The 15,399-nt window shown below is 44.2% G+C and overlaps 1 protein-coding gene across 5 annotated transcripts in view; it reads right to left on the reverse strand.

The window, feature by feature from the left end:
- Positions 1-15,399, reverse strand: part of Nek10 (NIMA related kinase 10) — a 162,929-nt gene that overhangs the window by 137,695 nt on the left and 9,835 nt on the right. For all 5 annotated transcript variants that reach the window (XM_070018725.1, XM_070018722.1, XM_070018723.1 and 2 more), the window contains exons 2-6: positions 14,284-14,394; positions 13,945-14,005; positions 12,539-12,669; positions 9,922-10,020; positions 161-245 (exon numbers count right to left, since the gene is read on the reverse strand). In XM_070018725.1, coding sequence (XP_069874826.1) covers positions 161-245; positions 9,922-10,020; positions 12,539-12,669; positions 13,945-14,005; positions 14,284-14,357 — 450 coding nt within the window. In that variant the 5' untranslated portion in view covers positions 14,358-14,394. The remainder of the gene's footprint in view (positions 1-160; positions 246-9,921; positions 10,021-12,538; positions 12,670-13,944; positions 14,006-14,283; positions 14,395-15,399) is intronic.

The following is a 15,399-nucleotide window of genomic DNA, read 5'->3' on the forward strand; positions in this document are numbered from 1 at the left end:
AATCATTTTTAAAAGCACATGAAATAGGTCCCGCACTGGGAAGTGACCAAATTGTGAGAAAAAGCTAAAAAGGTAACAGGGCCTATTTCAAAGAAAAGCCCCCCAGATTTAATTTATCTTAATAACAAGCAAAATATAGGAGTTTTATTTTCCAACCCACCTGATAGCATGGATCCCTCATTAGTAGCCTCAGACAAATTAACACTCTCAGAAAATGGATGGACGGGGCTCGATTAACCCACTCTCTGAAAGAAGAACAAAGAAAAAAATGTTTAAAGTCTCGGTGTGAATCCCACACAATTGTAAAGGAAAATAAAGAACACACTCCACTTATTTCATTTGAGTCAGCCATGGGACTGTTAATTTGGTCCTTGAACCCGTGGCTTCTTTAATGCAATTGACCATGAAACAGAGGCCCCCTGCTTACTGGGTTCATAGTAACCACACTGACTCAAGATTTCCTGGTACCTTTAAAAGCAAAGTAAATAACAGTACTAATAATTAGTTAGACCCAACTTAATAAAGAATATACCTCCTAACGACTTAGTGTTCACGCCTTGAACATGCATTACAACAGAAATGTTTTCCTTTTATTTTTAAAGGCACGTGCTGAAGGGGGCTGTGTGCCTGGCATGGAGAAGAACAACAGAGCCTCAGCATCAGACTGGATGCCGCCATCTTCTTCCTCCTCCCCAGACAGTCGCAGATCACTGCCTTTTATGTAATAACCACTGAGAATCTAGCTTCAGAAAGATAACCAGCCCAGGCCCTGGTGGCTCATGCCTGTAATCCTAAAAGGATGAGATCTGAGCATCATGGTCGAAAGCCATCCCAGGAAGTAAAGTCCATGAGATTTGTATCTCCAATTAACCACCAAAAAGCCAGAAGTGGAGATGTGACTCAAGTGGTAGAGCACTAGCCTTGAGTGAAAAAGCTAAGGGACAGAGTCCAGATCTGAAATTCAAATCCTAACATCAGAAAAATAAAAGATACGCCATCATTTTCAGGAATGGATGGGTCTGTCTAATGTGCTGTGTAACATTGCAGTCATGAGTGACCTTAGAGTATCTGGAAGAAGCAGACAGCCTCAGTGCTGGGGTGTTTACTTCCCTGGGGCTCATCTAGGTTTTTCCAGGCCCTCATAGGTCACTGCAAGCAATTTCTTTCATTGTTCTTTGTATTGTATCCAGTTGAAGCTGGTAGAAAATGTAGTGAAAATGGTCAAGAGAGATGGATACAATGATGCGCCCTGTAATCCCAGCTACTCAGGAAGCTGAGGCAGAAGAATCATAAATTTGAGACAACACATCAGGGGTTCATCTCACACAGAAGTAAGCTGTCCATTGATGGCTCGTGCCTGTAATCCTAGCTACTCAGGAGGTTGAGATTTGAGAACTGAGGTTCAGAGCCAGACCTGGCAGACCAATTCTTATCTCCAGTGGAAAAAGGAAGTCATGAATGAAAAAGCTGAGGTTCTGAGTTCAAGCCCCGGTACAAGCAATCAATCGATCAATAAAGCCTATCACTCCACCCCATAGGGTACTGAAACAGGATAGATAGATGAGGAGCTAGGGAAATTATATTGTTTTCAACAAATGCCAGAAAGAGCCAGCCTAAGAAGTGAAAACCAGGAAGCACACTGAAAAAGAGCATGTAAATTCCCCTTTCTTTTTAATGCTAAGTGATAGGATTAAGAAGGAGGTTATTAAAATCTGCCCCGGCTTTTGAAATAATATAGATGCCGCATTTTCTTTTGAAATACATGAGATGGTGTCTCAATGAGCTTTATTCTTGGAAATGGGGAAAATTGGGTACTCTTCCTGAAAGAAAGGAGACAAAAGGAATGGAAGGAAATTCCTGGCAAAAGGAAGTTCCTGAAAGTCATGTGTGTGTTGGGGTGGGCCTCACCCATCTTACCCACACAGAGTCATTGTCTAAGGCTTAGTCGCTGCTAGATGGTGAGATCAGGTGTACTCAGCTCAAAATACAGAAGGTACACATAGGAATCACTACTGAGTCTGTGTGTGTGTGTGTGTGTGTGTGTGTGTGTGTGTGTGTGTGCGTGTGTGCGTGTGTGTGTTTATACAAGGTCTTGAACTCAGGGTCTGAGTACTGTCTCTTAGCTTTATTTGCTAAAGGCTAATGCTCTACCACTTAAGCCACAGCTTCACTTTCTGGTTTTGCTGGTTCTCTGGAGATAAAAGTCTCAAGGACTTTCCTCCATGTATTAGCTACAAAATGTGATCCTCAGATCTCAGCCTCCTGAGTAGGTGGGATTAAAGGCATGAGCCACCAGCACTAGGCTGCCAATGAATCTTTAACTCCCATTTACAGCATGAGCATGGGCAGGAACTGTGTCATATATATGTATTTACACCGGAATGAGAGCCAAAGTCTATGCCATGCCACACGGCCCTCCATGGCCACAGGGCCCTCCATGACCTTACCTCTGCCCCCATCTCCCGCATTCACTGCCTCCCCCCAGTGCCTGGACAGGGCTGTGCCATGAGCCAGGGCCTCAAGTGCTTCTACAACCACCTTCCCTGCCTTCCCAACACCAGAACCTTAAAGACAAAGAGGAAGCCGTTCCCCCAGCTGACATGAGGCCAGTCCAGAAGTTAGTCTAACCACAGTGTCTGTGGTACAGGGGAAGTCAGACACTACCTATGCACCAGACTTGCTATAGACTGTGCTCCAAGCCATCGCAAGCAACACGGGTACTTGGTGCTCATATTAAGAAAAAAAACCCTGACATACAGAGCATTAATTGTTGTTTCACACTTAGCCATGGACAGCTAAGGGAGACAATGAAAGCTATTTCAGACTAGAGTTAGACTTTTTCCCAATTGGCCATGCATTCAGAAAGGCTAGAGTAAATCTTTTTACAGTTTGTCCCCAGTCAGACAAGAGCATTTACTGGAGCTGTTGACCAAGCCAACAGTTACCTGGCTTGTCTGGTATTTATCCTCAGCTTCTTGTGATAGAATACCTTCTTTCTTTCCTCCCTCCCTCCCTCCTTTCCTTCCTTCTCCCCTGCCCTTACCTCTCACTCTCTCTACTTCTTTATTTGTGTACACTTGAACTCAAAACCTGGGTGCTTTCCTTTAGCTATTTCACTCAAGACTGGTACTCTATCATTTGAGCCGTACCTCCACTTCTGACTTTTTTGGGGGTTAATCAGAAAGAAGAGTCTGATGGACCTTTGTGCCAGGACCAAATTTGAATCAAGAGCCTCAGATCTCAGCCTCCTGAGTAGCTAGGATCGCAGGTGTGAGCCCCTGGCAAACCTACACATTTTAAGCCTGAGCTCTGATGCCACTGTTCTCTGAATGTAGGGTGCACATATGTGGCTGCTATCCCACCCACTAACCCAAGCCACTGGCCACTCCCCCCACCTCTTGGGCAGAAGACTGGCCCCTGTGATTGGGCCACAGCTGTCTCTTCCCAGCAGTGGGTGGCTGAGTGGGGGGAGGGGGCCGCAGGGGCCGCAGAGACGGAGGTTCTGGAGCATCCTTTCCTGAGAACTCCTCTTCCCACCACCCACACATCCTCCTCCAGAGCGAGCCCCTGGCCTGTGGCCCTTTGGGACCTCTGGGACACACTCTAGTTTCTTGGGAAATGAAGGAACTCATCCAAGCCCAGGGCTGTGAATCAAGCCCTGGCAACACTCCATAACTGAACTATGGCTCATCTTGGCTCAAACTGTGAATCCCCTGCATTGAGGAAAATAGGACAGATTTGGGAATACCTGTTCATCTCTGTCTACTCTAAGGATCCAAGTACAGAACAAAAAAAATCTCTTAATCTTTATACACAGGTTTTTACAAATACCCTCTCAGGTGCTGGGGTTTACAGTCCAAACTACACTGCCAAGACACTCCATGCCAAAGCGCTAATAGAAAGAGCCCTCAAGTGGCTCTTAATTATTTAAAAGGAAACGACAGGGGACAGTTAAGAGATGGCTCGTGCCACTACTACGCATGCCCCTGCTGGCAATAGACCGTCTCTATGAGGAAAATCACCAGCTCTCCTGTGGATTTTTTTTTATTCAAATAAGCATAAAAATGCCTTTTCTGTGTCCTCCTTTGCCCTTTAAGGAAAAGAAAAGAGCAAAAAATTCCCGAAAGGACTTCTGTTCACTTTTACTACTGAAGGAGAGGCAGTAAATTAAAGGGCATAGAGTCATGTCAGGGTTGAACGTTCTGGCCTAAGCAAATGGCTTTTGGACTGCTGAGCTGCAACCTCGGGAACTGACGTCCTAAGCTATTAATATTTCAGTGTGGTTCTGGCCTCGGTGTAAATGTAAATAGAATTCCTGATGGCTGAGTCCTCTGGCTCTCCCGAGCTTCGACCTCTGAAGGAGAGCACTTACTGTCTCTTTGGCCACTTTCTCTTGGCCCCCCCCACTCCCTATTCCTCCCTGCCCCCCACATGAAGATGCAGCCATGGGCATAGGCCATGGGGTTCCAGGGGACTCCATGATCTGTAAGCTGATACTTGCCATTGTAGGCCAACAATGGTGGGGGACAAGGAACATAACTCCCAGCCACCAGACAATCCCCCAGAGTGACAGTGACAGACTGGAAGGATGAGTTTTTCTATTGGGTGGCAGAGTCCCAAGCCAGGTTCTGCCATCTCATCCTTCATATGGGTCCCTCCCCCCCACCCCCACCCCCGCCCCGCAGGAGATCTCATCATGTGTGTTTAGTATGGGGACAGGACTGGCCAGCTAAAGTGGTTCTGAGTCTTTGAGATAGCCCTGGAAAGATCCACTTGTCTGTATGCATTGCAATGTGCCAGACACACAGAAGCAGGTTTAGATGGGCAGACATTTCTCCCCTCTGTGTTTGAACTTAGATCACAGTGTCCTCAGGACTATTAATACACAGCACTGGGCCCAGGTTGGGCCATTTGGCTGTCAGCATCCAATGATGACATGAGGTATGCTATAGAGATTAGAGGGGGGGGGAAATGTCATGCGGATGTAGTCTGTATATGGGGTTTCTAGTTCTTTTTCAGTGGAAGAAAACCTTGTGTGGTAGGAGAGAGCCCTGTTTACTGGGTCAGAATGGCAGCAACTGAGATTAGTAAGAGCGCAAGTGGTTTAAGTGAATCTGCACACTGAGGCAGATGCCAGAGGCTTCACAAGAGGGTTTGCACAAGGGTGGCATTGAGCCGTGGAGCTGGGGACTGCTGGAATGCGGCTGCTGCTCACTGCCTAGCTCCCAAAAGTTCACGTCATGATTAAAAACCTAGATTTATAAACCAATGGCTCACATCTGTAATCCTAGCTACTCAGGAAGCTGAGATATGAAGATTGTGGTTCAAAGCCAGCCCAGGAAGGAAAGTCTATAAGACTTTTATCTCCAATTAACCACCAAAAAAAAAACAAAAAATCCCAAAAAACAAAAAAACAGACATGTAACGATGCCCAAGTCCTAAGTTCAAGCCCCAGTCCCGGCACAAAAATAAATAAATAATACATGAAATAAAATAACAATCGCTTTCATGAGAAAGTTAAAAGAAAGAACAAAAGGCACAGGAAAAGGCTGCCAGCAGCCAAGACTCAGCCTCAGGACCTAGGGCCTAACTTCTCAGCTCACTCATCCACACAATGAGACAGACTAGATTTTCTTCAGAATCAGTTCCACTGCAATAACTTTTACAGTTTTTTTGGGGGGGAGGGATTAATATATGTACATTTGAAGTGTGGGAGAAACCCCAAATAACATTTCATGAGAGATAAAACTATAGCTAGGTGCCAGTAACTCTCAGCAACTCAGGAGTCTGAGACCTAGAGGATCATGACTTGAGGCTACTTTTCTGTATTTTCTTTAACTTAACAGTACTTGGAAGTTTGAACTTTAGGGCCTTTGCACTTATTAGGCTGGCATTCTACCACTTCAGCCATTACCCCTGCCCTCAAAAACAATTTTTAATAAGTAACCAAAATAATTTGATGCAAAGAAATTCCAAATGAAGAATGCCAACCTCAGTTCTCTCCAAAACGACATCATCAACAACACGCACTGAGGATAAAGACCAGACCCTAAGCTCCAGAAGCTCAAAGTGTACTGAGGGCAGAGGGCCCAGGGAGTGTCAGGGGAAGGGAGGGGGAGGGGTATGGATGAGAAGCCAGAAGAGGCTGGATCCACAAGGGAGCAGAGTACAGCGCTTTAGGCAGAGAACTAATCTGGCATAGGCTCAGAGGTAAGAGAGGGAAAACCTTCAAGGCACAGCAGCTTCCTCTTCGGAAACTCAGCAGTACAATTCATGTGGAGTGTGGCAGAGCCTTGGCTTCCATCCTTAGCACCAAAGAAACTTTTAAAAAGCAACAACAAATGTAAAAGAGATGAAGACAAGAAGGTACAAGATATTAAAGCTCTTCCCAAACCACCGAAGGAACTGATCATCAGATTTTAAGTACATAGAGACACAAACCTGAAGCTGCACGGAGGCTTACTAAAACCTTCTCTGGGGGGCTGGGAAGGTGGCTCAGTGGTAGAGCGCTTGCCTTGCATGCCAGAGGCCCTGGGTTTGATTCCTCAGCACCACATAACCAAAAAGAACACAAAAAGCCGGAAGTGGCGCTGTGGCTCAAGTGGTAGAGCACTAGCCTTGAGCTGAAGAGCTGAGAGATATTGCCCAGGCCCAGAGTTCAGGCCCCACGACTAGACCCAAAAAAATCAATCAATCAATCAATAAATAAAACCTTCTCTGCATCAAGGGCTGCTCAGTGGTAAAGCACCAAACCTTTCTCCATTACAATTCATGGGACTCACTCAATGACCTTTCTAAGTGAATTCTGAACTAGCTGGCAGACCACACCTTGGTGCCCAGGACTGGCAGCAAAATGCCTATTGACCTTTCTCTGTACCGTGTGATGAGGTGAAATCACAGAACACACATCTCTCCATCAACTTCATGAACTTCGAGAATTACAGTGGGGCCAGGAGCCAGTGGCTCATGTCTATGATCCTAGCTACTCAGGAAGCTGAGATCTGAGGATCACAGTTCAAAGCCAGCCCAGGCAGGAAAATCTGTGAGACTCTTATCTCCAATTAACCACCAAAAAAACAGTAAGTGGTACTGTGGCTCAAAGTGCTAGAGTGCTAGCCTTAGGCAAATAAAGCTCAAGGACAGCACTCCAGGCCTTGAGTTCAAACCCCATGACTGACCAAAACAAAAAAAAATACATTACCTATGTAACTGTAACCCCTCTGTATATCACCTTGACAATAAAATTAAATTTAAAAAATAAAAGTATTACAGTAGGTTCAAAACACTGGAGAGAATCTTCCCTCTATCCTGACTTCCAACCTCTCATCTCACCTCTTGGTTACAAGGTGAGGTCTGCATGCAGACAACCAAGTGAAAAACTCAAGAAGAAAACAGTTGTAGGCTTGGTAGACTGGCTCACTCCTATAATCTCAGCTACTTGGTAGGTAAAGGTAGTAAGATTGAGGTTCAAGGCTAGCCTGGCCAAAAAGTTACTAATATCTTATCTCAAATAATAAGTTTGTTGCAATTAGATATGCCTGTAGTCCCAGCTACTCAGGGGGCAGAGGTAAGAAGATCATAGTTGGAGGCTGATCCAGACAAAAGTGAAGATCCTACCTGAAAAATTAACCAAAGCAGAAAAGGACTGAAAGTATGGTTTAAATGACAGGGTATTTGACTAGCTAAGCAAAGACTTGGATTCAGTTTATCCTTTTCAGAAAGTGAGGGGAGTGTTGGATGGATGAGGACATGCTAAATGGATCAGGTAGACTTCCAACTAAAGCAAGAAGAGTGCAAGGAGGGGCTGATCTCCATAGCTATGGACAGGGGAAGGGGGACTTTTGATCATTCTAGAATTATAGTTCCAAGGCAAGGTTGGTTTAACATCATTATCAACTAGGCAGAAATGGAGGAGGAACTGGAAGTAGTCACACTCCGCAGATGGGTCTAAGCTCTCAACCAACCATGTTCTCAGGGCAAAACCAAGTGGCATGACATCCTCAATGTGCCTCACCTTACCTACAATCAGAATTGGACCAAGAGCCAAAGCTCCCACTGTCCAGTTTCATCCAGCCTTTAGCTGGATTGAGTGTCCAGGAAGGGAAAAACTCCACATCCTTATGTGCTTACCCTTCCTTCCTTCCCCCTTATCCACTCCCTTCTTTGTACATTGTAGATGCTCATCAGTTTGTTTAGCAACTAAGCACTAAATGTTTGATTTTATTTCTGCCAGTACAGGGCTTGAACTCAGAGCCTGGGCACTGTCTTGTAGCTCTTTGGCTCACAACTAGTACTCTACTCCTTGAGCCACATCTCCTTCTCCAGCTTCTAGTGGTTATTGGAACTAAGAGTCTTACAGACTCTCCTACCCTGGCTGGTTTCAAACCTCAATATTCAGATCTCAGCTTCCCAAGTAGCTGGGATTATCAGTCAGCTTGAGCCACCAGGGCCCTGCTCTAGCAGTAAATCTGATGTTCACTGAGGACTGGGATAGGAAGCCACATGAGAAAAAGTCATGAGATGATCTTCTTGTATATGCCTAAAGGAAGAGCGGTGGGGAAAGCCAGTCCTGGCCATCTTAGCAAGATTGCCTGAGGTGAGCAACAATGAAAGAGCTTCATGTTTAATCCAACTTTTACTCAGACCTGCTTTGAGAATAGAACTGAACATTGCGAACTGTCAGCAGCCAAAGGCAGACAGAAAAGAATGCTTTGATGTGCCACATCCTAAATTCCTTCTCCTGCTATGACCTCACAGAGGTTGACAAGTACTCTTCCTACTTTGAGGATTTCCAGGGACTGCTCAGGTTACAGGGAGGTAATTTCATCCAACCTAGGGTGTCTCATTCTTCACAAAGAATAAGAGATCGCTAAGAATAGAGAGACTGAGGACTGGTGAGATCCCTTTGAGGGTGGGTGCCTGTGGTTCACACTTGTAATCCTAGGTATTCAGGGGCTGAGATCTGAGGATTGTGGTTCAAAACCAGCGCAGGCAGGAAACTCTGTGAGACTCTTATCTCCAATTAACTACCAAAAAGACAGAAATGGAGCTTCTATACCAAGCAAGTGGTATAGCCTTGAGTGGAAAAGCTAAGAGACAGTGTCCAAACTCTGGGTTCAAGCACCAGTACTAGCACAAAGTGTGTATGTGGAGGGGGGAGGGGAATGCCCTTTTGAACTAACTGATGTCATGTCTTGCCCTGAGATGTTATACTTCTCCAAAGTAGCAATTCCTGAAGCATCTTCGTTTGTTGATACCAAAATATTAAAGAACATTGTTTTCTAGTGTCATTTCACCCATGATTATTTATTTACTGCTCATCATGATTCTTCTTTGTTCAAGCTGAGGATAACTTCCAGTCCTTTGCAATGCTTGTATATCTTTCAGCAGTCTTAAGGTGTGCCATAAAGAATTGAGCAACCACCGGGCACTCCATGCTTGTGGCGCACGCCTATAATCCTACCTACTCAGGAGACTTGCAATTTGAGGATCATGGCTCAAAGCCAGCCCAATGAGACAAATCCCTGGCATTTTTATCTCCAATTAACCAGCAAAATGCCAGAAGTAGCAGCGTGGCTTAAAGCCAAGGGAGAACAAGAAGCTGAAAGCTCAATCCCCAGGACTGGCACAAACAAAACAAGACCCAGAAAACCCATAACAGAGTGTTTTCCCGCTTCACCTTACCAGTCATCAGATGCAGATGGATCCAGTGCCTGACCAGAGAGCTCTCAGTGAACTATACCGATGCCCCACTCTCTCCTTCTCAAGGCTCTTCCCTCTATGTTATTGACTGGCACTGTGTCCAATCATCTCAACTGCTTCAAGCCAAACTCTACATACCAGAGGCTAAAGCAGCTACACGGGGTGGGGGTGGGGGAGTAATGGGGGGGAGCAAGTCTGTCTATCCAGAGGAAGTCTTACCTGCATATGAGTCTATTCTTCACTAAGGCTGTGAAAATCTCCTGAAATAACTGATGCTGAGGGTGTTTGCTGAAGTTTCTCTCTGTCTTGTAGTTTATACTAAGATCAAACAAACACAAGAGAATGTTGTAAGAAACATTCTTTGGGCAATCTCAAAGTTACTAAGGCAGACAGTGGCCATCAATGTTCAGGCAAATCCTCAGAGTCGTGCAGGAACATGAAAGGCAAATACCAACTGTTAAAATAGGAGCTAGGGAGCCAGGTGCCAGTGGCTCACGCCTGTAATCCTAGTTCCTCAGAAGGCTGAGATCTGAGGATCACTGCTGAAAGACAGCTCAGGAAGGAAAGTCCATGAGACTCTTATCTCCAATTAACCACACACACACACACACACACACACAAACTCAACTGTAATTTTAATAATAAAAATTACAATCAAGAATATGTATTTCATCTTACCATATTAACATTTTTATATAAACACAGTTAAAACTGGTTGGAGGAGCTGGGCATTAATGGCTCATGTCTGTAAGACTAACTACTTAAGAGGCTAACATCTAAGGATCATGATTCAAAAAGCAGCCTGAAGAAAAGCCCATGAGACTTCTATCTCTAATTAGCCAGCAAAAATCCAGAAGTTGAACTGTGACTCAAGTGGAAGAGCACCAATTTAGTCTAGAAAAAGCTAAGGGACAGGATCCAGGCCCCAAGTTTAAGCTCTAGTACTGGCGCATACACACACACACACACACACACACACACACACACACACACACACACACTGGTTGGAGGGATTAAAATGTTATATGGAGAGAAACTGTCTGCATCACTGCACAACAGACAGAAAAATGCTTCCCTTCTGTCCTGTCCCACCTCCACCGGCTGCTCTAGCCATCAATACCGGAGGTGCCACATGCATTTCTTTACAGACTCTAAATATTTGTTAGCAGTTTATACCATCTCAGCTCTCTTGATGGATGGTTGCTGGTTGTTTGTCTGGGGTGGGGGGTTGTGTGTATGTGTGCATTTAATAAAATTTCAAAACATTCCAATTTCAGCTTCTTTTGGCTGACATTACAACACATCAAAGAAGTCCAAAATATGCCCAAAATATCCTACTTTAAACCTGGGAGAGGAGAGAAGATTCTGTACAAGAGTCACAGTGCTATAAAATCTATAATACAATATTCTGATGCATATTAGAACACACTAATTTTAAGATCTAGGCCCAATAAACTGGAATTTTTCTTAAAAAAGCAAGCTCTGTAACCTTGTGATGTCTGTCAAATATTCTGCCTTTTCATCTTTCAGATGCAATTACATTGCCTCTTCCTACCCAGAGGAAAATGGGTTACCATGGTTTCTTCATACATGGATACTAGCAAACCAAATATGTAACAAAAAATAGTGTTTCTCATTAAAAGTGTATTTTAAAAATATAACCCCTTTAGTACAGTGCTAAAACCTGTAATCCTACTCTGAAGGCTGAAATCAGGAGGATCATGGTTTGAAGTCAGCCCAGGCAGAAAAGTCTACAAAAATCCACCTTCAAACTAACCAGCTGAAAGCTGGTCTGGAAGCATGGCTCAAGTGGTAGAGCATCAGCCTACCACCAAGTAAGCCAAGCAAGTGCAAGGTCCTGAGTTCAAATCACAGTCGTGAAAAAGACATACATACATACATACGTATGTATATACATACTACATCTATAAAAACATATACATACACAAATAAACTAAATACACACACAAATGCATACACACATATATGAGTTCAAGAAGTGATGTCTGTCATAAAATGACACAGCCATATAATGACAGGGAAATAAGGTAACTCAGTCAAATAAATAAGTGTTCATTCTAAACTATTCATGTTGCTATTTCGTGCATTCATTAGTGACACAAGCACACTGGAAAGCTAACAAAACCAGCTCCAAGAGGGGCTGAGGCCCATCGCAGGAGCCTGAAGGAATGTGTCTGGCTCTAAGTCCTGAGCTCCTTCACTTGCCTTCCTGTGGCATTTATTTCTTTTGTTGTTTGCTTTGTTTGGGGTATTTCCCCCCCCCCCTTTCAATGGAATACTCTTTCATGTATTTGTGTCAGTTTGATATTTGTATCCATATTTTTAAGTCATCCTTCAACATGATTGATTCCTAAGTGGGTCTGGAATATACAGAATCTGATCATGTTTCCAAAAGTGAAACATGACATAAAAACATGTGACTGCAAAACAATGTACAGTGATGATCATACACGTCTGCATGGTGCATGGACATGAGAATCTCATGCATTGCCTACCACACCCTCCAGCAATGACATCTATTCATAGAGACAGATTCCTTCACATCTTCTCATGACTGGAAAGATGGGGGCAGACCAAAAGCTAAGGCAGAGATTAGAATCAATAATCAACTCCCTCGACTGCAGGGTCAACTGCAGGGCCCTGAACTCCCAGCTCAGTTCCACTGTGACGACCGCGCCTGCTAGTGAGCCACTACATCCAGTAAGCTGAGAATCTCAGTGGAACTTTTTAAAACAGGTTTTCAGATTTAGTTCTTATGACCAGTTTGAAATAAATGGAGTAGAGTTGCTTGCCAAAGACAAGGGAGATTGCTTACCTAAAATTTTCAAGTTCAACAGCTTCTGTGGACTCATGCCATTGACCTCGAACTCGGGGCCCCCCTGCCTTGATGGCAGCCTCCGACTTCACCATGCTGTTTGGGACACTGTCAAAGTTAATGGCTGGAAGCTACCAAAACAGAAGCACAGAGTACATGCAATCACCATTCCAATAGTCAAGTTATCCACATTCATGGAGACTCCTTGGGGACTACAAATGTGGCAGCGACAGCTGCAGAGAAAAACAAGAACTTACTAAAAGGAAACTTGAGCCAGGCATTGGTGGCTCCTGCCTGTCATCCTAGCTACTCAGGAGGCTGAGATATGATGAAGATCGCAGTTCAAAGCCATCCTAGGCAGAAACATCCACAAGATTCTTATCTCTAACTAATCATGAAATTAAAAATGCCAAGAAGTGGCGCTGTGGCTCAAGTGGTAGGGCATTAGTTTTAAGCAAAGAAACTCAGGGACAGTGTTCAGGCCCTGAGTTCAAGCCCCAGTACCGGCACAATTATGTCATTCAGACACCAGTGTCTTCCACCTCTGCCAATAGAAACATCTCATCAACATTTTGTTCCATGTTCCTTAGCCACTTCCTTCAGATTTTTGATCAGTCATCTCAGTCCATCTGGAATGCCTTTCCCATCAAAATCACTGATGGAAAAGCAGCCCAGTGCTCAGGAACTGTGTCTTTCCCTGCCACTCAAGCTCCAGGGGTCTCTGCCCCCTCTCACAATGCATCCCGGCACCGGAGGCCAACACCAGCCCCATGCTGTCACTATGGTGCTATTAAACCTCTCTAGGATCAAGGCAATTGAGGAGCCAATAATATTTTTTCTTTTATCTGTCTTTTTTATTAATTGCAAATTAAAATACTTAACTTGTGTCAGATTTCTAATGCAATTTTACATTCTACTCTAGGTAGATTTATTTAAGATTTGGGGAAAGCTCAGAAGAAACTTCCCACTTTGCTTCAACAACAGCTTAAAGGCAGTGGTTTTACAGAGTCATGATGATTATTACGTTGAAGGGAGGAGGAGAAGGAACATGTGGTCAACACTGGGAAAATGAATCTCTTAAATCCTCTAGAGAGGCAAGTTTGCCACTCAGTCAGAGCTGGCTGATAGAAAGTAAAAGGCTTTGCTGCTAAAGCCACTCAGTACTTGGTGGAAAGCACAGGCTGACACAGGATGCATGAATGAGAGCACAAGGCTGGAAAAGCTGTGGACAACAGGTCTTGGGAGATCCTGGACCGGGTAGGGGAAAAACAGCCACACGAAGGAAAGAAACAGGTGAAAAACAAAGACACTGAACCTACGGTGTTCACAAAGCTGTTAGAATGGCTCCTTTCGGAAACATGCCATTGCTCTTTTGCAAATACATGCCCAGTCTTTGAAAACACTACCTGCTGTTTGCTTGACTGGACGTTCAAAAGGCACCGGAGTCTTTTAAGATCTGAGTAGTCCCTAGGAGATAGAATGGCATGATGTCAGGCAACACAAGCTATAGGTAAACAAGATCATGTTACCTATTACAGCCAGCCATTTGCAGGCCCTCCAGAAACACATGCATACAGCTGACCATTTCCTCTAGACCTGTAGAGACGATCAAATGTTTCCGTCAACACTGTAACCCAGAGAAGCCATTGTCAGGAGTCTACTCTTATTTCTCCTGAAGCCACTGAATCTGTTTCACAGTCACTTACTTTCCCAGTGGTGGGGTGGGGGTGGGGGAGGGCTGTTACCTGGGGGTGCTTCCTGGCTGCTTCCGGTCCGTTGATTTGTCAGTGGTCTTCACCTTTTTGTCTTGATCAGGCATTGTAAGTCATCAACACCCCAGAATTCACATCGCATTCCTTGCAGAGTGAGACCCAGGGAGGAACTTTAGTTGGGTTGTGTGAGCCAAAATAGTCTCAACTAATACAGACAAAATTAGCTCTTTCTACATGCAGCTATATCAGACTAATTTTTGATACAAGTTTAGTATTTATCTTCCAAGAACTTAGCGTGTGCTTTAGGCATGGTTGATAGTGGTCTACAAGGCTATAAAATTTGCAGCCTTGTCTTTGACTTCCAGAATTCTGGCCTTATAAGTATTGCTCTGTATACCGGCAAGAACTCCCCAAATACATGTCTATTAACAAATGCTTAAAACTCGATTGACATTAATTGTATGCTATCTCATTTGTGTTTCTCAATGAGTATTCTTAAGTATAAAACTTCCGATTCAGACAGAGGGACCCTCTCTCATATGGCTCAGAGAAATCCCTGCCACTCACAACTAAGCACCTAGTGTCCAGAGGGCATACAAAAGGGTGCTGTGTTCCCACAATTCCTCAAGCTTACAAGCTCTTACTTGAACCCCTACTATGGATAAGTGCCAAACAAAAGCTTCTCTGGAAGTCTGAGTCAGTTGTGCACAGCCTCTGTGTTCATCCAAGTAACTAGCAGGAAGCTGTCCAACCTGAAAAAATCTAGCATAATGCAACCCTCTAAGGTAGAACCTCTAGTAGAGCCAGGGTCACCTTTGCTAGTTATTTTTTTTCAATACTGGTATTTGAACTCAGGACCTTGAACTTGCTTAGGCTGGTGCTCTACCTCTTGAGCCACATCTCCAGCTCTACCCCTGCTTTTTGCTAGTTAGCTGGAGATGAGTCTAGCAAACTTTCCTTCCTGGCTAGCTCCAAATGCAATCCTTCAGATCGCAGTCTCCCAAGTAGCAAGTATGCCAGGAGTGAACTACGATGGATGCCTGACTGCTACTATTAATTTTGATATTTCCCATATCCACACAAAGGATGAATTCACTAATGGAGAACAATCTGTTTGCATTTTTCCAATTTCGAGAATTAGTTGTTTCT

The sequence above is a fragment of the Dipodomys merriami genome, unplaced genomic scaffold, assembly GCF_024711535.1.
Source record: "Dipodomys merriami isolate MVZ:Mamm:240054 unplaced genomic scaffold, mDipMer1.0.p SCAF_13, whole genome shotgun sequence".
In the NCBI taxonomy this organism is placed as follows: domain Eukaryota; kingdom Metazoa; phylum Chordata; class Mammalia; order Rodentia; family Heteromyidae; genus Dipodomys; species Dipodomys merriami.